Genomic DNA, 22,135 nt, shown 5'->3' with positions numbered 1-22,135 from the left:
AATAGTTAAAGTATTTGCAAGTTTATACCAATTTCAACAGCATAAGGATAGATGACATCGCCAGTTTTGTTTTCATTGGGAATGATTTTTTTCTCAAAATTGAACTATATAAAAAACATTGTTTTCCATATATTGAAATCGGGGAGGTTTTTTCTTCTCGAAACGTTCCCGGAATGAAGTAGAACAACTATTGTAAAGGGAGAGGCTTATATCTCTTTTCGGTGAAAATTTATAGCTACCCAAAGTTATTGATTGGCCACAAAAACGAAATATGTGTAGGCTATCAACTGTATGCATATATGTATATTAGTGTATTGAGGACATGTTTGGTGTGTTTCTATCTGTTTTTAAAGATTAACCTTTAAGCCCCAACTACTTGTACTTACTTGCTCCCTCTATATATCAAACAATACCTAAACAGTGCCCGTTGGGCCCCATAATCACCTTTTTCGTATGTTAACTGAGAGATGAGTTGATAAGATAACCATCTGTCGGTGATCACGCTGGGAGGTCTAATCCCTCCTGGTTAAACTAGTACAAGCAGGCTGTATTAAGTAAACCCTCAACTCACCATGAAGTTCATGTCATATGATGGATAATCAAATACCTTTAAGTTGACATCAATTTCATGGAGTAATGGTAGTTTGTTGAATATATTTTGTTTGCTGAATTTGTTTAAGCCCCTCACCCCCCCCCCCCCCTGCCCCCCGCCCCCACAAAAAAATTAAAAAAAATAAAAAAAAATACATAAATAAATTTTTTAAAAAATTAAAAAAATTACTAGTATATCGGTATTTTAACTGTACGATGGTAATTGGACATTTGTCTTATTATAGTTATTTATTGTAGTGTTTTCGTCGTATGCGTATCTCCTCCGTCGCAGAACATAATCCACTCATACATGTATAACAATTATGCGTACATGAGTATTTATGATTGCGTTAAACACATTTTATTCCACACGGCTTACTCTTTTAATACATGCTAATTACAGTGAACAATTAACCCCGCCAGATCAGCTGCTCTCAGAACTTCATGTAAGTCAGCCACACTACGGGTTGATCTATCCATCCAATTCGCAAGGCATTCTCTCGTTGCCTTCTCATAGTCGTTGCTATACTTATCGACGATATTTCTGGCCTGGTTTTGCTTGATTCCAAGCTTTTCGCTGAACGTGTTGTATTTTCCGCTTGGAATTTCCTTTGCCAACTTATTTAGCATTTCGTCGCTCACTTCCCTGGTTAGATATGAATATATATATATATATATACATGAATAAAGAAAAACAAATACATATTGTTACAAAACCTACGTTTTGTTACGGGACTGCGTGTTACCGCATTAAGTTAAATCAATTAATTTAATATGTATCCATTTTGGTGCAAAGTTATCATTTATAATTTCGTTTTTGCCATACTAGGCACCTTAGTTCTATTTAGTTCAATTATCAGGCTTGCAAAGCCTTTAACAAACTAAAATTGGGGGCAATTTCAAATCCATATTTTCTATAGAAATTGTTATGTACTCTTAACTAAAAAGTTCGTGGATCGTGGATAAAAGTATGTATCGCAAGACATGTGCCTAGCTTACAATTGTTACTCATTGTATTACACCATAACTAACTAAAAATAAAATATTTCCCTTTTACTTTATAGCACATTATTGATAGACCTATTCTGAAAAGGTCATTGTGTGAACATAATGTATAATCTGATAGGCAATTCAAACTATGAATGATATCGTATACCATTGATATTGCAACAGGATACATTCAGTTTATATCAATACTCCCCCAAATTGAATACCCTTTATCTATACATTGAAGCTATGAATGAAATGACTTCCTTAACTTAAGATTTGACTAAAAGAATAACAGTAAATTTGGATTAATAATAATATGAATAATATGACAAGAGTGAAATGTATCTTTCCATTTCTTGGAGAAAGGTTCATCCTGATATTAAGTTGGTTTTTAATAAAAGCATAACAATGAGTAAACAAAATGATTTTGTGTTAGTTTGCCCAATACACAATTAACAAAATAGAAAAGTTATGAGTTTCTGAAGTTGACTTCAGTGTGAAGTATTTTGCGAAATCATTTAAACTTTAATTGTGTGTGTTATTGATGATGAAATCGATTTGTTTCAAGAAGGGGTTACATGAAAACATATTTGCAATACTAATACTTAGAGTAAATGTATGATTGAACTTTTTCTTGAGGCAAAATATTTATTTTTTAAGTTTGTTAAGTTAAAGTAAAACGGGAGGAAAGCTCGCAAGATAAGTCACAGAGTTGTCAATTTAGGTTTGAATGATCGCACCTTAAACGAAATCATAACTTTGTTATTTTGTATCGGTTTCAGCTTAAATGTTCACCGATCATTTCTGTCATTTTCTGCTTAGACCCTTTTGTTCGTTTCTGCATGGTCGATCTACGTTCTCTGACTTGCTCAAAATGTCGTAATTTGGTCAAAGAATATCGACTACGTTGAATCTATATCTGGAAATGGACGATGTAATTTCGTCGAATTAAAACAAGCTTATTTTGCTTTATGTGTTTCCCATCTGATTCGTAACGGGAATATGCCCATACACCTTCGCCACTAATCAGAATTGTAGTCAAAATGGGCGTTCATATAGACAATGTACCAGAACGCAAACAAATAATTGTTTGTACCGTTTCGATCTAGGCTGGCATATAGTTGATATCTAAGAACAAAATCGATATTTTCCCCTAATATTCTAATCAAGAATGATTTAAATGCATATTAGCGATTATAACAAAAACCCACCTGGCATTAGGAGTAGTGACTTTACCGACTGCTGGTCCACCTTGAGGAGAAATGTGGACTGATTTGGATGCTGGAGATTTGGTATTTGTCAACTCTTGCGATTCCTTCTCTATTCCTGATTTTAAGAGTGGGAAATTTCGTTAACTTCGAAATAATATGTATATATTAGGTTAATCGTATTGGTTGAGTAGTCCTGTTGCATTAATACGATCAAGTTACACACATAATGATTTTGCATGAATCAAATCTGGTTACCTAACCTATATATGAAGAGCTTGATTCCAAAAGGAGCTAAATCCATATTTTATCAAAATGGAGTTATTTGTCTTAAAATAATGTTATCCTACATGGGGACAAAATGCACTTGTTGCATTAATACGATCAAGTTACACACATAATGATTTTGCATGAATTAAATCTGGTTACCTAACCTATATATATATATATATATATATATATATATATATAACTCATATGTATATACGTATGGGCATGATTGATTTAAATTTGTATGCAAACCATGTTAACGTAACGTATGTTTTGTTGTAAAGTTATGATTGCTTTTGTATATGCACAGCTACGCTGTAAAACAACCATATGGCTGAGGTATGCCAGCGTGCTAAACTAAAATAAAGGAAATCGAGGAAACGAAATTAAACGAAACCCTATTATATTAAGTTTTTGTCTCGTTATCTGCTAAAGATCAACATGGAATTCTGGATAGTGAGATTCATTTTTAATTTGAAAAAAATTGTATTGATTAAAGTAAGAATTCCTTATATCTAACTAAATCCTCTTTCTAATTGATTTTTCTGTTTACGAGAAGGACTGTCTCTAATTAATTTCTAATGTTTATCCCCTTATGTCCATTGATATAAGGATAATGGTTACTAAGATCGCAACTATTTTCAAATAAAAAACTGAAAAAATATATTAAAAAAGGAAATAAAAAAACGTGAGGCGATTATAATGGCCTTTTAAAATGTGTAAACAAAACAATGATACAGGGGCGGCGGAGTGTCATTCAACGTGTGGAGGCATACACATAAAGGCAATTCATGAAAGATAAAAATGGACACCTACGACATAAGAATGTAAAAACACATTTTTTTGACATTATTTCAAAATTATAAATAACACATTATCAGGAACAGTACGTGTGACGCGGGCATAATGCCATCGCTCCGGAAGCAACTTTGAACATTGTGAAAATTCTACACAATTAGACTTTTCACAGGATCTCGCCTTCTACACATGAATAATAATATCACAGACTATTAATAATTCCATGAGCAATTAACACATTTCTTGATTTAACCCTATTTACAAAATGTAAGGCCGTCTTTTAATAATAAATCTTTCTTTCACTGAAATAAATATAAACGATTGACTTGATGCAATACATATATTATCTAATATGGAATAGTTATGTCAGAATCCAGCTTGTTCATTTCCAAGAGTGCAAGATAACTCAACAAATTGTGAAATCCTACAATCAAGAAACAATGTAAACAGCTTTCCCAAACAGCTAAAAAGAGTTATGCCTTTATAATTATCCGGAACAGATTGTGCACCTTTGAGAAAAAAAATATATACAAGGTACATCGTTCTTGAGATAGTAATTATTTCCCCTGTGGGCTATGACTTATAAATTGCGTAAAAAACATATAAACGAAAAGGTGAGGGGACTGTGCATGAATTATGATTGCTTTTTACCTTCGAAAAACCTTAACTCCCATGGGTTCACACGCAAAGACAAGTCTGTTTAAGAATAATTATACTCACTAGCGTGTCCACCAGGAGAAGGAGGGCGGGGGGCTGTGATTGCTGCTTAAAAACCAACGGGAAATAAGAAGATAAAGTGCGAGTCACACATAATCATTCCTGAGAATATACAGATTTAAACAAATCGAGATAAACATTGATGCACTCTTCATAACTACTAAAATATTGCACCAGATTAAAAGTTTTCGTACTTTCAGGTCAAATGGTGGAAGGAACTAGACCCAGTTTGCCTGTTTAGGATGTCACTTTCCTACTGGGTAATGACCTATCGGGGAAAAAAAAGCAATGTCTTCTTTGATCCCAAGTAGTGACCCTGCAAATGATGAAATTACAGATAAATTAGTTGAGGTTTGACGTTTTCGATGGCTACGTTTATGGGGGGGGGGGGGGTGGTGTTACACCCACGAATGTAATAACACTTTACCCACAAATGTAATAACGCCCACAAATGTAATAACACTTTACCCACAAATGTAATAGCACCCACAAATGTAGTAATAACACTATACCCACAAATATAAAAATTTCAGCTACAAATGTAATAACCACTTTACCCACAAATGTTATAATTTTGAGTCACCCACAAATGTAATAATGACTTTACCCACAAATGTAATAAATTTAAAGTGATATTTTGTCGAATTTGTTCAAAACTAAAACCCTAATATAAAGCATGGGTTATAGCGCGCAGTCTTTCCTCCAGACCTGGTTATTCAAAGGTCAAAAAATACTTTAAAGGGATCGTTTAACAATGTTAAATCTGAGATACACGGTCCTACATGTTACTAGTGTCTGCGATATGGTGTAATATTAAAGCCCTAAAAAAAATCGCGCTTCAAAATGATCAAGAAGTACATCAAAAAAGTATAATTCGTTGAGTGAACGGTTTTACCATACTCTTTTTTCTCAATAGACTGTAGTGTTATGAAAACCGTTCGGCGAACGGTTTTCAAAATTTGTAATTCCAATCATTAATATCTTGATAATCAGACAGGTGATTGGCTTGTAAAAGTCATGGGGTTTCTGACTGACCTAAAGGTTTATAATTATCATTGCAACATGAGCTACATCAAGGATTATTTTTAAAGGATCTAAGACAAAGTTACCGGATCCCTTTAAAACTAAGACCCCTCCATCTTCCAAATTAAGACCATGTAATAAATTGAATTAAGACATGCTGCAATCACAATTATAAACCTTTAGGTCAGTCAGGAATCCCATGACTTTTACATGCCGATCGCCTCTCTGATTATCGAGATATTTATGAATGGAAATCGAAATTACAATATTCGTTTTCCTAACGGTTTTTATAACACTATTGGGAGAAATGAGTATGGTAAAACCGGTCACTCAAAGATTTTTCTTTCAGGCACTTCATGATCATTTTGAAGCGCAATTTGTTCAGGGCTTCAATATTACACCATATCACAGACAATGATAGCAATTAGGGCTATGCATCTCAGATGTAACATTGTTAAACGATTATTTCTTAAGCATATATTCAAAGAATTAGTGAAAGAAGTAGGTGACTAAAGGCTGGTAAGAGATAAAATTAAAAATATACATTATTGCGATTTTGTGAAAAAGAACTTATATCTAGTTTCAGTAGGCCCAGATAAAGTAATGTGAAGATTATTTTGAGGGAAATTACATCTTAAATTATTGCACGGAATTAAGTATACAAATTCTCACTATAAATTCAAGTGTATTGATACTAATGTATGTTTATTATGTAAAAGTGAAGAAGAAACGTATACGCATATTTTGTATACGTGTACAATTATTCGGAAGGTATGGGAAAGGTGAACTACTTTGTTTGATTGTGTAAATTGGCGAACATTAAACTGGGTACAATTCGAAATAGATTCACCCGACAGAGGAAAAGGACAGTGTCTGAACAATGTATTATTAGTAGTAAAATGTTTGCTGTTTCTAAATCGGAAAATAACATATACCGCCAACAGAATATGATATTATAAACCAGATTGAACTACATATAAACAAACAGGTTAACATTTCCGCGTAATTCCTTAACGCTTCACCTGACAAGGTTGGAAACATCGGCATGTGAAGTGGTTGTCACGTAGCAATTTTGGAAAAGGTTTGTTTATAAGGCTCGGTATTGTTTTTGTTTGTATGTATCACTTTAAATTGGGATACTAATTTGGTTATTTCCCTACTGATTTTGATTATATATTTATGTGTGGGTACTAGATGTAGCGAGACGACAAAATGGGTTAACACAAATGATTAGTAGTTACGTGTATTTTCCACATGAGATGACCTCTTACTCTCACACTCACTGTCTCTAAATGTAAAAGGCCTAAAGGCAATATTTTTGTTTTCCAAATCGCAAATCAGGTAGTTTGGGAGATAGGAGGGGACAGGACAGTGTGGTAGCAAGGGGGGTGTGGGAGGGAGACTAGGTTTGTAGGGCAGGGTGTATGGGGGGGGGTGCTATTTTGATGTAGTGTTTGTAATTGTTATGTTATAAAAATCAATTATTTTATATGTAACACACTTTTGTTTTTTCTTCTCTCGACTATGTTACATTTGGTTCATTGAGTGAAAAATGAAATACTTTCTAAAACAAAACAAAACCGGCGAAACTATCCGAGAGTCAATCAAATCAACGTTCCTATGGAATCAACCACTAATGGCAAAGTTACAATCAATGGTAAGGTTTATGTAACGAGACCCAGATACGTACCAGCAAATTCCGCACGGAATGCATGTCCTTCGTCACAATGGGGATGGAAGATGAACTTAACATCTACATCTGCATCACCGGTTGCTTTTACTAAGAAAGTGACAACGTTTCGCTCCAATCGATAGATATCACTAGTCGATACGATCTGATTTTTTAAAAAGGAAACACACACACAAAATAAGTAAAACAAACAAAGGAAAGACTTTCAAGAAATCAACCAAAGATTGATTTGAGTAACCTATTGCATTGCATATATAAATGACGGTCGGATTACTTTTGTAAATGTAAATGTATGATGATATTACGTTGACCTCGATTCCATTGAATCCTGTGGAATCCCGTTGAACCACGAACATAAAAATAACTATAAATAAATGTAACCACATTCCACAAGTTAATTACATAGTTGCTAGATTATCTTGTTTTGGCTACGACGGAGGCATTGATTTGTTCGTATGACATGGTTTGTTTCGAATGAAATTACCTTTTCGCATTGCATTAGTATGACATTAATATTGGGGGAAATGAATAACGAACTATGTAGCAAAAGTAAACAAAATACTGAAGAGTAAGGATTGAGAATCCGAAGTTTGTATTGATGATGGGTCATTGCTTAGCCCCACCCCCCCCCCCTTTTTTTGAAGATGTAAAACGATCGCTCTTGCATTTTAAACCATGCGTTCTGAAATTAGCCAATGTAAAAATTGCTCATGTACCTTTTCGTTCTCGGTGACATGACCGCTGGCGACCTCGCATCTGATCTTCAGTTCGCCTTTCTGCCAGAACACGAACAATGTCTGTGTTGGAGCCATCTTGCAATAACCTAAGCTTTCTTCCTCGGTTTTGATGAGCTTATTATATCGATTTTAACCCGCCAAGAAATAGAAAGTGGGAAAAGGGACGAGGGAAAAATTGATTAAATTTGTTTGCCTTTCTACCATAATTACATCATTTTATACTGCATTTACTTTTGAAATAGTTTCGCTTTATTTTGAAGAAGATACATCTAAATTATTCATACCCCTTGTAAATGTGATACTTTTGTGAAGTTCGTAATTCAAGGATAACAGTTTGAATGGTTGAATAGGACCTTTGTTGAATTCGTTTGGATGTAATCTGTAATATGTCACAGTCACAAGGAATATAAATCGGAACCAATAGCATGTTCACATATTTGAATAAAATACAATTCTGCTTAAAGGTAATACAAAGCTTTGGGAAATTTTGAAATTGGGTGGATAGTGATTCTTTACCATTTCGATATATTTGGATGCCCTTGTGGATGTATTATAAGCACTTGAAAAATTAGCCCTAAAACACTTCTGCTTTCGAGAAAAATTGAATATAACAATTTACCGGTGCTCCCTGTAAATTTTGATAAATTGCAAAGAGCGCCTATACGGCCGTACAATGTTAGCTACGACCATAAAAATCTCAGAATATGTAGTTGTGATATATAATTTCCAATCGGGAAGAGCTAATCGGTCGATTTTAGTCAAGAAACATTGTTTTATAGCTTGTTAATATATTGACCTTGAGAGGGAGCTATACAACATAACAAGTTTATTATTTACAATTTCAAAACTTTAGACTCGTTTTCAACCGCGACAACGATCACTTAATATTGTAGAATCACAATTGCCTCCATTATGTTCTTTTGAACCAAATTCATGACCCTATACCAAAACTTTGTATTACCTTTAAGGGTAATAATAGTTAAGTAGTTAACTATATATATGTATATATATATATATGTATATATATATATATATGTGTGTGAAGCAATTATAATAAACCCGGACAGATTTTCTCAAATTAATCAAACAGCAGGAAAACCCGCATACTAAAATGAAAATCCTTTTTTCTTCTCCTTTTCTTTTAATTTTAATTATTTATTTGGAAAAAAAACAATTTGAAGTGTGTGTGTAGCTAGAAACAACCAAAATAATGATAAATTGTTATTTTCATGTCATGATTAATTGTGCAAACCTGAAGATAAAACATAGTTTTATCATAACTTTATCAGAATGAATTGGGTTACTGATTATGTTTTATTGCTGTTTTATGATGAATTGATCTTCACTCCTGGTTACTATGCAAAGTAGACACATAAATTCCGACAGATGTTGTAAGAAATTTGATGTCACATTGCCCTTGTTTATGTTGAGCACTGAAAAGTATTATTCGGTGTACATACGGATGATATGTTGGTCAAAACACATGTGCATAGTCTCAATCACCACGATGCTAAAGAAATACAGGGAAAGATTAAATTTATTTTGTTAATGATTTCATTTAAAGAGGACAATAACTAAAGAAAACAAGTTGTACTCAAATAAAACAGTAACTTTTACAACGGGGCCTGAAATTGTCTCTTCAATACGAAGGCAGCATAAATGAGAACAAAATTGTAATCAACTATAATTGCAAGGGTGTGCAAAATACATTTTACTGAAACTGTTACTTTGTATATAAAGCCACCCTGACACTTGCACGAAATTTTGTTCCCGCATTGCCCCGCATTAAGGTGTGCCAGTGCGTGACATTAGTTGCACGATGACCGTGTATCGTTCGTGGAATGCGTAAAAACATGATGTGCATTGTCCCGTCACGTTTACGACATATTTACGTCATACTTACGCCATACTTGCGTATTTTTCACGCCATCATTCACGCCATGTCACAACATGCTTTCAACCTTTCTAGATCACGTATTGCGTATGCGTAGACCATGCGCAAGGAATGTGAAAACTGTGCGAGAAGTATGCGCAGCGATGCGCAAATTATGAGGAATGTATTCGTATATCCGTCGTGAACTGGTCGTAAACATGCGTGCCACTTGAGCATTGGCACGCACCGGTTAGTACCAACACGGGTAGAATACGTTTAGGATACGCACATTTCGCGAAGTTTTCACCAAAGTCGTCCATCAAATTTGTCGTGCCAACATTTTGAACATTTTTGACAATTATTTTGCTACGAATTCAAGCCTTGTCCCGCATTGGCCCTCATCCTACCGCATGTTCCGCGAACGCTTCCCGTTGTGGCAAGAACGTGGTACGAAACAATGGGCAAACCATGCGTGAACCAAAATCGTGCAAGCGTCAGGGTGCCTTAAGACTTTAAGCATCATGGTCATTTTCTCTTCTCCATTTTGTATCTGTTAATTGGAGAAAGATTTCGCAGATTTCGCAGAGTAATGGATATGGTATATTAATAAATAATAAATAGGCATATTTTTTGCCCGACTATAAAAAGGACAACTCCTCCCCCCTCCTATAGGTATTGGAAAACAAGTGGTTTATCTCTGCATATAGGGGAAAGCGGCGGTATTAATTTCCCTTCCAATTTTCCTTCCCATAAACAAATACAAACATATAATAACGATGATAATAATGATGATGATAATAATATTATAAATACTAAAAATGCTGATGATAATTATGAATATTTGTATTACAAGTATTACTACTACCACTACCACTGATGATAATAATAATAGATTATGAGCGAGAAATGGAGAGGGAATAAAATGCAACATGAAGTTGACAAAAGAAGATGAACATTAAAATAAGAATAATAATAATAAGGCAAGCCCCTTCCAAAACCTCACCCATTTAATCAGAATCATCTCAAAAAACAGCTTTTGCTATTTATCCTGAATTCAATTTTTTTTCAATATTATAAATGTTGGCAAATTACTCACATCTTGAAGACCAGGAGTATCATTATACAGACGTAGATGGCAATATTGCGATTGGAGGCGACTCATTGATTTTGGAAGGTAGGGCGTAGAAGCGACGCGTTTCCCAATGAAGTACTCAGAAATGACCATAAACACTTCCCAAATTGAGAAATGGTCAATGTACACTTCAAGGTCATCTTTTCTTACTACGCACCTAGGTGTTCCAGTTGATGATAGTACTTTATTTGCGACTGCAAAGGTGCGTAATATGTACATGGAGAAAAAGTGAGGGGCATTACAGAAGATGAAGAAAAACAAAACACCCATTATCATTAGTCTTCATTTTAACGAATACAGTCCAAGAGTCATTAAACAGGTCATTATGTACATATGTAGACCACTATGCCATGTATTCAACCTTTCATTATTAAACGGAGTTTTTCCAGATAAGCTAAAGAACGCTAAAGTAACACCAGTGTTTAAATCTGGTGGCAAGCGCGAATTAACAAACTATAGGCCCATTTCTGTACTGTCAGTCTTCTCTAAATTATTCGAGCGCATTGTTTATAAAAGAACTATTGAATTCCTTGACAAACATTCTATTCTCAATAAACATCAATATGGTTTCCGTAGGGATTATTCAACATGTATGGCTCTTTACCAGTCTTTCTAGTAAAGTCATAGACGCATTTGATGCGAACGAATTTGCAATTGGAGATTTTATAGATCTGTCTAAGGCATTTGACACAATTAATCACAATATTTTACTATCTAAACTATATCGTTATGGAATACGTGGTGTAGCTCTTAAATTTTTCACCAGTTATCTTAACAATCGGTTACAATGTACCAAATATCAATCTTCTATTTCGGAGTTTAGGACAATAACATGCGGAATTCCACAGGGTAGCCTGCTTGGGCCATTGTTATTTATATGTGAATGATATTTATAAATCTGCTGATGAATTATCTTGTATACTGTATGCAGACGACACAAACATATTTCACAGAGATTTAAACTTGAAGTCTCTTATGGATGCAGTAAATGCAGGTCTTGCATTTATATGTGAATGGTTCAAATCTAATAAATTATCTATAAATGTAAAGAAATGTAATTATATGATTCGTCACAATAGAAAGAATGCAGATTTAAATGATTTCAATATTGTTCTTGATAATGTCATATTGCCAAGGGTAGATAAAGTCAAATTTCTTGGCATTTATTTAGATAGTTCCTTGTCTTGGAAACACCATATTCACGAAGTTGAAAGTAAGGTGTCCAAAAACATTGGCATTATATCCAGACTCAAACATCTCTTGCCCAATCACATTCTACGAATGTTATATTGTGCTCTTATACTTCCATATTTTTCTTACTGTAATCTTGTTTGGGCGAATTCCTGCAAGTACAAAATACAAAAGCTTATACTATTGCAGAAGAAGATTATTCGTATAATATCCGGAATGCACTATTGTTCCCATACTGGTCCCATCATTAAACAAATTATTTTCTTGAGATTCAGTGATATTAACTTGCACCAACAGGGTATTTTCATGTATAAAAGCATGAATAACATCTTCCCATCACAATTTAGTGATTTTATCAATTTTAAATGCAACTCGGAAACCCATACGTATAATACGAGAAGCGCTGCCAACATTCGTCTCCCTAAACATAGAACCCGAAGATTTCAATTTGACATTCGATACTCTGGGCCAAAATTTTGGAACACCTTACCATCTATTCTACACAAATCGCTCTCCTTGCAGACTTTTTCCCGTAAGGCAAAAATGTATTTAATTGTTCGATATTGATACCTTCTCTTGTATTTATGTGTGAAATGATCTTTTGTGGAATTTAATGACATGTTTGTATGACCGATTATTTATTTACTTTGATAACTTTTTGCTAGTACCATCTGTATATTCCCAGGACAATGCTGTCGGATAAAGCTGTTGTCTGTTTGATGATTTTGCTTGTTTGTAATGATATGTACTCGCTGTCTATTTTACAATTGTACTTCGTTATTCTTATGATGTAATCGCAGACACAATACAGCCAAATTGATGTAACTTTCTCTTTATAAGTGAACATGCCTTCATATACTTAATTCTCTCCTCTCTTCCTTTCACTATTTTTTCTTTCCTATCAACGTTCTGTTATATGCAATGTAATGTTCATGATAATATCTATAATGTTCTTTCGGTAACTGTGTTAATTTATTATGGGCGTTCCCAACCCAAGCTACGCTTTCCGGGTTTTCGCCTCCTTCCGTATCTGAATTATTTACTGTAAACTCTATGTTGAAATAATTGTTACATATATCATGTATATATACATTGTGTTTTATAATGTGCTGTTGAGAAGGAAATAAATGTTAATAAATGTTAATAAATACAAATAATACAAAATAAATAATAGTAATAACATAATCAACTGGAACAGCTTTAACAATGTTGGTTTCACTGCTAGATTCTGTTCATATCATGTTGCAGTGTATCCTCGCTACGTTTGCAAATGTGTTTACAGTATGTAGCACAAGCAATGGCAGTGTTGTCATTGTCTCAATATTAATGTTTGTATTGTACCCACACTTACTTTTCATTGACTGTATACGCACCGTTTCATCATTGTCTTTCCCCTGTTTTCTAGTGTCTTCACACTGTTTTCTTATTCTTTCCAAACTTTGTTTTTAATCTCTTCACAATGGTATAATAAATTATATACAATGTATTATAACTGTTACCATTGAGTGTTCCCCTTATTGTTTACCTCTCTCTCTCTATATATATCTCGCTCTCTCTTTTCCTGGTAACTACAGTATTACAATTCGTTTCCCTCCCTCTTCCCCGTATGTTTATATTGTCTTTACAACGTGTCCACACTGTGTTTGCATTTTGTCCACACCTATTCACACTTAATATCATTGTTTCCACTAAATGTTATTATGTTTGTCACTCTTTAAAGTTAAGGTATTAGACTTACCTTTCGTATCGCCATGAGTGAAGTACATTGTGACTTTGGCCTTGGAGGGGTCTGTTAACACTGCACAGTGAGGGATGATCAGCTTTAATGGCCTCTCAAACGTAGTCCCCGAAGGTTCACACACTACACAAGGGGAGACAATAGCTTCATCCTCGTTAACACGGACACTTGACGGGTGCGGTAGAACCTGAGATAAATGACAATAAATCGGATGCGTAAGATAAGGAAAATTACTATTTCAATACCAAACAAATTACACTGTTTTTAGTAGGCTAATCAAAATATTAAGCGTCCAAATCAAGTAAAACATAAACAAAACAAACGAGAAATCTAATTCGTCATTTGGACGATTTAAGTGGTCTGTTATTAAATCTAGTGGACGCTGATCATGTTGAGAATGTTCACAGCTACAACATATCAACATTTGGACGAAAATCGATCAATATTTACAGAGTTACAATCCATTTTTCTATAAATATGCTGACGTCATAACATGCAAATTCGTACTTTAATTTCAATACAAATATGATGATGTCATGATATACTTAATGGCCAAACGAGACATGAAATCATATCTCCGACTCATACTCTATCCAAATATGAAAACAAAGTTTGGGATCACCAGGTATCCTGGAGTGCCGTTTACTAATGAATTTAAATTCATGTTTTTCTCAAAGGTTAACATGTTATGGGTGAGATTAGAATACAAAGGGCAAAGGGTAGATGTATAGAAAATTAAGGAACATTGCATTACATCATAGAGGGAGAACAAGAATCAGAGGCGGGAAAGGGAGAGAGTGAGCGAGAAGAAAAAGAGAAGGGCAGAGGCAGAGAGAGACAGCTAGAGCAAGATAATAAGAGGGAGGCAAGGCCAAATAGGTAGAGGGAGGCAAGGCCAAAGAGGCAGAGGGAGGGTAAAAAAGTAGAGAAAGAGAGATCAAAAGAGAGAGAGAGAGAGAGATGCAGATACAGAGCAAGAGAAGGAGGGGGCAGAACAAGGGAGGGGAGGAGAAATAGAGCAAGAGAGAAAACAGAAGAGAGAGAGAGAGAGAGAGAGAGAAAGATATGCAATGGAGAACGATGCATGACATATTTCCAGCTTAAATCAAATTGAATATTTACTCTATAGAGAAGAGAGAAGTTTGTAAACAATTATATGTCAGTGAGAGAGACGTAAACATTGCATATACCTTGACTGAATAGCTGGAAAGAGTGGAAATGTCTGGAACGGAGACTAGCATCGTAGAAATTGGATGATTTGATATTGTTTTACAATTGGGAGATTAACCCTATATATGTTTAATCAATCACAAGGAATCCGAGTTCCTTTAGGGTTATACACTAACAATGGACATTCCTCTCCCATAGCTTTAACACGCAAAGTTAGTCATTGTATACATTGTTGCAATGGCGATCTTCGTCATTGCCTTGTTTTCGTTCACGTTCTTCCAAATTAATATTCTTCTTCTTCCCAGGAAATCGCATTCGTTTTGCACGTAGTGTTTGTTATTCCTAGTTAGGTGCTTTCCTCATGTCCATTTCCGTTCAAATCTCATAGGCATATTTTCTAGCATCTCACCAAGGTCACCTACTTTTTTGATTTTCAAAATCACTCATGCATAACCATCCAGGCGCCATTTTGTCCGTTTCTGGTCCATTTTTAGGCCTTTCTTTCTTCCTTCCTATCTCCATTATCCTAGATCCTACAAACTTCTAATAAATTCCTCTAGATAGTCTAAGAGATGTTCTTTCATCTGCGACAAGTAACCTGCCCTTCAAAATGCCATCTTCGTACTCAAAATTTAAATCCGAAACCGACTCCATCAAACATCTCTCAAATTCTTGAAAAATTGACCCGTATAAATCTAAAACTGCCATAACTTTATCATATAAATTCCGTTTCGTTTTTAAATCTCACCGTATCCTTATCTTACTATTGCACATAGTCATGCTTAATTTCACGCTCCAATATGCAAAACATAAATAGCGCCCTCTAAAGTTCTGGGACTTGGCTTTCTTTCTGTGGCCGTGTCTCTATTGTGTCTTGGCAATCCCGTACTTTTTTTTGGATTTAGATACTTGAACATATGCCCTTTCCAGACATATACAAAAATATATACCCTAATATTGACCAAATTTGAGAAAATTGCTCTCCAAATTCGCCATTTCAAGAAAATCGCGAAATAACTTCAACTTGCTCTAAAATTGCGATCATTATACCTACAACAATGAAACTTAGCAGACACATGTATCAATATACGTGACAACTGTCTACTAAGTTTGGGAAATTTAAATGACCTCAGCGCAAAGTTATCGTAAAAAAATGATGAATTTACTATGCATTACGTAATATCACGTTTAATGCGTGCAAGACATTGCGCACAGATGACAATGGTGTCAAACTGACCGCAATGAAGTGCCCTTTTGAATGATATCAAGTATGGTATATGTTCACACCAAAAAATGTGAGTGAATCGCATTTTAGACACCATATTATTATACTGTTTATGATTATGTTAGTATAGACGACTGTTAGTGCCAGATCGCCCGCCATTGCACGCATATCGTTGTGCCACGATTGCAGGTCTAGTTTGTGATTGTATACGTTATGATATTCAAAGTAAGTGATGAAATCGAATGTAAAACGGACCCCCCCCCCCCCCAATCAAAACAACAATAAAATGACCCATCGGGAATTGAACCTTCGAACCTGGGACAATGATTTGAATGGATGGCAAATGCTGTAAAGGCCCACTGCATTACCTGTAGCTACTTGCGCCCTCTATATAACAAACAATGCCTAATCGGTGACCATTGGTCCCCCATGATCCTCTTTTTCTTTTGTTAACTGAGAGCTGAGTTGATGAGATAACTACCTGTCCAGTGACCTAGCAGGGCAGTCTAATCCCTCCTGTAAACTACGGCAGATAAGCTTTAACCAATGGACCAAAATATTTCGCGTATACTTTACATGCAAAGCTGACAAACGGCCTTGGCATAGTCGCAATTTCAACTTTCATTTGCAAATTTCGACATAATCCCAACATCAAATAAAAAAACTAATAGGTACGTATCCTATAGCCCAAAGCCTTAGCTATATTATATCAAAATTAGGGAGAAAATTGAGCAAAAAAAGCGAGATACTGCTCAAAGAACAATGTCATGTAGATTCATGATATGAACGAAATTCACCTTCCATAGGTGTAGCACGTACATTAAGATAATTCTGACATGTCGCCTTTTATTAAAGTTTTCACTATGATGACGTCATCAATATGACAAATGGTGGGTATTGATCTTGTAGACCAATGTCTTACCTACAATATACTAACATTTAAAAGAAAATTGATCAATATTTACAGGGAGAAAATACATTTTCCATAAATATGCTGACGTCATAATATGCACATTCGTATTTTTAGTTCCAAGGTCATTATGATGATGCCACGATATACTTAAAGACAAAGTGAGACATGAAATCATATCTCCGACTCATACTCTTTCCAAATATGATAAAAATGGGGGTCCCCGTGCTTCCTAAAGAGCTATAATGGATTTTATATAGGCACGTTTTTGCCCATATATGCTAAGTATTACAAGAGCTCGCGCGTACGGACATGTTTCTTAAACGGACGCTCGATCCGTTATTAATGGTCATAAAAAGATAAACATGGTATCAAATTATTCGGAAAACAATTGAGGAATATCATGCCTTCCAAACAGAAGGGATTTATGTCGCGTTCGGCCGTCACAAACGAAAACGCGCCCGCATTTTTTTTAAGTTACGACGATTTTAAGAATTTCTTTTTCTTTTTCCGCGCGCACTGACGCGCGGACGTAAGCGTACCCGCGCTTTAATTGACCTTGATCATGATACATGTTAATGAGAAATGACTTTCTGTTATTAAGTTATGATCATTTGTAATTTTCAGAACATTTCAAAAAATGGCGCCTGGACGACGTCACGATAGTTTGATGAACTTGAAAATGTTCCTGTCACTTTTTTTGATGATGACCTATGATTGTATTAAAATTGAGAGAAATTTGGTGGATGGATTTTGAAAAATCGTCAGCGCAAAAAATGGGGTAGAAATAAAAATAAAGAATAAAGAAAGACAATTCTGACGAAATTATTAAGTGGTCTGTTCGTAACAAACAATAAAACATTAATGTTTCATCATTCATTTTTTTCGCCCAGATGACACCGATAAAACGCCCAAAATAATGTGACGTAGGCAATTGGAGATTGTCCCCAAAACAAACAAAATCACGTACCGAACTAAATAGAGTCTATGGCTTTTGCCGTATAAGTTTGTTGCACGTTTTGATTGTTTTACATGTATGTTCTTTAAAAAGAAAGAGAGTTTAATGTTGCTTATTACATAAAACTGACGAAAGAAATTATACAGATGACATAAATCCATGAAAATTAACACAATATTTAAGTAATAACTAATATTGCCAGTAATCATTCGTGCTCAAATCACACTGACCAACAAGATCACATCAAATCAAACATTGCATAATTCTCAGTGTTTATTTTGTATATTGGTCAGTGAAGGCTTCTTGAAAAATATTTTACATTCTTCGTTGTAAATATTACCTAGTGTCGATTTGTTTTAAGATGGAAATTACTCCTAACTCCATCGTTTTCGGTAATTCTCCATATTCTGGCCAGATTAGTACAAACTTCCAGAACAGTCTAAATAAGATTAAAATTCCTTTAAAAAAAGGATACCAAAAGTGATCAGAAATTCCTTCTTGGTGCATAATAAATAGTCCAAGGTCAACATTGAAGCTCATTTGCTCGATTTTTAGGCATTTGTTCAGGACAATGCAATCCTTTTTCTATCCGTGTATATATACGTACGTACGCGGAGGCCGAGGAGTGGAAGTATCGTGATACCTCCACTTCTCGCTCGGCCGCCGCGTACGTCACTTCTCTGTCGCCGTGGGTTCGTACACACGGTTAGAAAAAGAATTGCATTGTCCTGAAAAAAAAACGCCTACAATTCGACTAAATGAGCTTCAATGTTTACCTTGGACTAGTTATTTTGCATGAAAAGGGTATTTTTGAGCATTTTTAGTATCCTTTTTAGTCATTTTAGTCATTTTAGTCATTTTAATCTTATTTCGAATGTTCTGGAAATTTTTACTTATCTGGCCAGAATCTGTAGAATTACTGACGAAGGAATCAAGACCCCGATTGGCATGGGGCAAGGCGTGTACTATATGGCTGCAGCAACACTGCTCGTGATTGGATTTTCCATCTATACTTTGCCCGGCTCGCCTGTGACAGTGAGGCAGGCATTGGTGAATTTCACCAACTTCACCAGCGAAAACTGGCCCATCGATACCATTAATATCATCGTCACTTGATTCAGACAATGAAAAGTGTACATCCAAGTAACTGTCTGGCCTAATTTCACTCATTTTATGGATGATATATAATTAAAATTGATGATAATATGGCTGCTATCAACCGTCTAGCGTGTGTGAGACGTAGGGTGATGTGTGAATACGGAAATAACTACCCTAATCGCCTACGTCATCATTGAAGCAGCCCAATTTGTATGATTTCGGTTTCGTTTATGGGAGGGGGGGTGCCAATATTCAATACTAAATGTCCGCGTACGTATGATTATGGTAACATATGTGTTTTTAAGGAAACGATATGACACTTTTCACTTTTGTTTAGATCATGAGCTTTCATTTGACATACAATGTCTATTTGAATCAATGTCTACTTTAAGCTTTACGTCTTGCCCTCAAGGAATAAAGTAAAGGAATGAACAGTTTTAATGTTCTCGTTGACATTTAGATGGCGCTCTTCAATCTTATTAAATTATGTGAGCCACATACTTTTTATTTTAATTACAAATCATGACGAGCCCTAACAATTTTTTGATTTATGTCCCAGTTCATTTATTTATTTCGGCATTGTATATTTTGTTTTAGTCGTCGTTTTTTTTTTCTTTTCTGCAAGATACAAATTTTGTTTATATATCAGTTTACTCATCTTTAGAAGTGCATTTTTGTTCTTTTCACATTCTGATTTTGTTCTTTCTTTCTTGTTATATTTTTCAAATACTTCTTTCTTTTTGTTTCTTTTCTCACTCATGAAATCAGTTGTGTTGACTTTAAATTCGAAAACACGACAATATGACCGGACACAAAATAAACAAATCACGCGAAAACGGACTGTGACTAACTGCCAAAAAGTAAACGTAAAGCCAGCCGTTCAATGAAAACGGGCTGTAGCCATGCTAGCTAGAATAACACGAGGGTGCTCACGAACTCTTTCCGTAACAATTTTGTTTTGTTTTTCTTCTCGTATTCAAGTGACAAAACCAAAAAGGTATGGAGAGGGAGAAGGTGACTTTCCCCCTTACGAAAATCCAGACTACTACGCCATAAATTTAGACTAATTATAAAATCATGTTGCAGAGCCCAGTTAAATATATAGAGAGAACGAGAGAGTTAGACAGAGAGATCGGTAATTAGGAAGAGAGAGAAAGAGAGAGAAGCGGGGGGGGGGGGCACCTCCCATTCATGCATTTAGAACGCCCAACAAGGCTACGCCTAAAATTCGGGTTAATTATAAATTCCTCTCGTAGAGATCAGTAAAATATGAATAGAGAGAGAGAGAGAGAGAGATAGACAGAGAGACAGATAATTAGAGAGAGAGAAAGACAAGGGGGGAACCACTCCCATTCGTGCAATTAGAGCGCCCAGCAAGGCAACGCCATACATTTAGGCTAATTCTAAAATTCTCTTGTAGAGCCTAGATCTATATGAAGAGACAGATACAGAGAGAGACAGAGATATAGCGAATTAGAGAGAGGGGGACCACCTCCTATTAATCCCATTATAGCATCAAGCTAGGCTACGCCATACATTTAGAGTAATTCTATAATCTAAGCAGGGCTCCTACTTAGCCGAATTAGAGTCACGAATTGTGGCGAGCTGGTTCGATCTTATGGCAAGCAGTTTTATCATTAAAACATATTTCACGAAATCAAATTATTGATATAAAGAAATATGTTTTAATGATAAAACGGCTTGTCATAAGATCGAACCAGCTCGCCACAATTCGTGACTCTAATTCGGCTAAGTAGGAGCCCTGCTAAACGCTTTACCTTTAGAGTAATCTTACAGTCCGTTTGTAGCGCCGAGTCGGGAATGCAGAGGCTGATTCCATAGTGCCGTAGTTGGATGGTGCCCCCTCTTGAATCAATCATCTTACTTGCCACGTCTGTTCCTGGATATTGACATTCAAGATGTAATCATCACCATAATTGTTTTTTCTGCTTGATAGGAGTTTCATGTTCAAAATTGATATTCAAAATCTGAGCTTAAACTTTGTTCTTCTCTAAAGATGTCTTGCAAGTTCACATACACTCCCTTGCAATATTCCACACAAAGTCTTGTGAGTAGACTAGTGACGGACTTCCGACTATTGTTACGTATGTCAGACTTGATGTCGTTTTTGTTTCCTCGTACTTTTAAAATGCAGGCCCCTAAAATACCAGGTGATATCTGTTGAGGCTGATTTTATAAGGTATAGCTTCACACACATTGTAGTTGTAGGTGTTTGGTACACTTTAAGAATATGTTTTTGTATTGATAAATTGATTGCTTTTCAAGTAATTTCCAAATAGTTCTTGATTACCTTATTTTGATACCTTTTTTTTAAATTGTTTATTGAAGATAATTCAAAATTGGAGATTGCATTTCAATACGTTGGAATTTAATTGAACTAAATGCAAATTACCTTATTAAATATAGGTAGGGTGAAGTGTTTTGTATTAAATGAAAGGTATGTACAATCTCCAAATTGTTTTAATTATGTAACTAATTGGATCAAACAAATTATTCTAGTCAAGGAACTGAAATCCTAATAATAATAAAAATAATGATAATAATACTGATAACATTCAATAAATAAATATATATATATATATATATATATATATATATATATATAAGCATATTATATATGTTATCTTTTCCGGTCGAATTCGCGAGTTTGTCTTTACAATTCATTTGTCTTGAGTTCAAATTCGACGGTTTTGGTGCTGTCTGGTGTATCTCGGGTTCATATTCCTTTTTGTAATTTTCAATTATATGCAGTTTTCGATAGAATATATGTATGTTTCACTCAAATTAATGAACAA

At 35.0% G+C, this 22,135-nt stretch overlaps 1 protein-coding gene across 1 annotated transcript; it reads right to left on the bottom strand.

The window, feature by feature from the left end:
* Positions 1–769: 769 nt before the first annotated feature.
* Positions 770–21,225, bottom strand: LOC105439600. Its single transcript, XM_030993155.1, has 8 exons — positions 21,098–21,225; positions 13,959–14,145; positions 10,994–11,223; positions 8,004–8,138; positions 7,288–7,432; positions 4,578–4,619; positions 2,793–2,907; positions 770–1,237 (listed from the first exon to the last, which is right to left on the bottom strand). Exons 1-8 carry the CDS (start codon positions 21,197–21,199, stop codon positions 985–987), a joined length of 1,209 nt encoding a protein of 402 aa, XP_030849015.1. The 5' UTR covers positions 21,200–21,225; the 3' UTR covers positions 770–984.
* Between the last annotated feature and the right edge of the window lie 910 nt (positions 21,226–22,135).

Source organism: Strongylocentrotus purpuratus, unplaced genomic scaffold (genome assembly GCF_000002235.5).
Source record: "Strongylocentrotus purpuratus isolate Spur 01 unplaced genomic scaffold, Spur_5.0 spur5_scaffold_20, whole genome shotgun sequence".
Lineage (NCBI taxonomy): Eukaryota > Metazoa > Echinodermata > Echinoidea > Camarodonta > Strongylocentrotidae > Strongylocentrotus > Strongylocentrotus purpuratus.
This window is presented reverse-complemented; position numbering and strand designations above follow the sequence as displayed.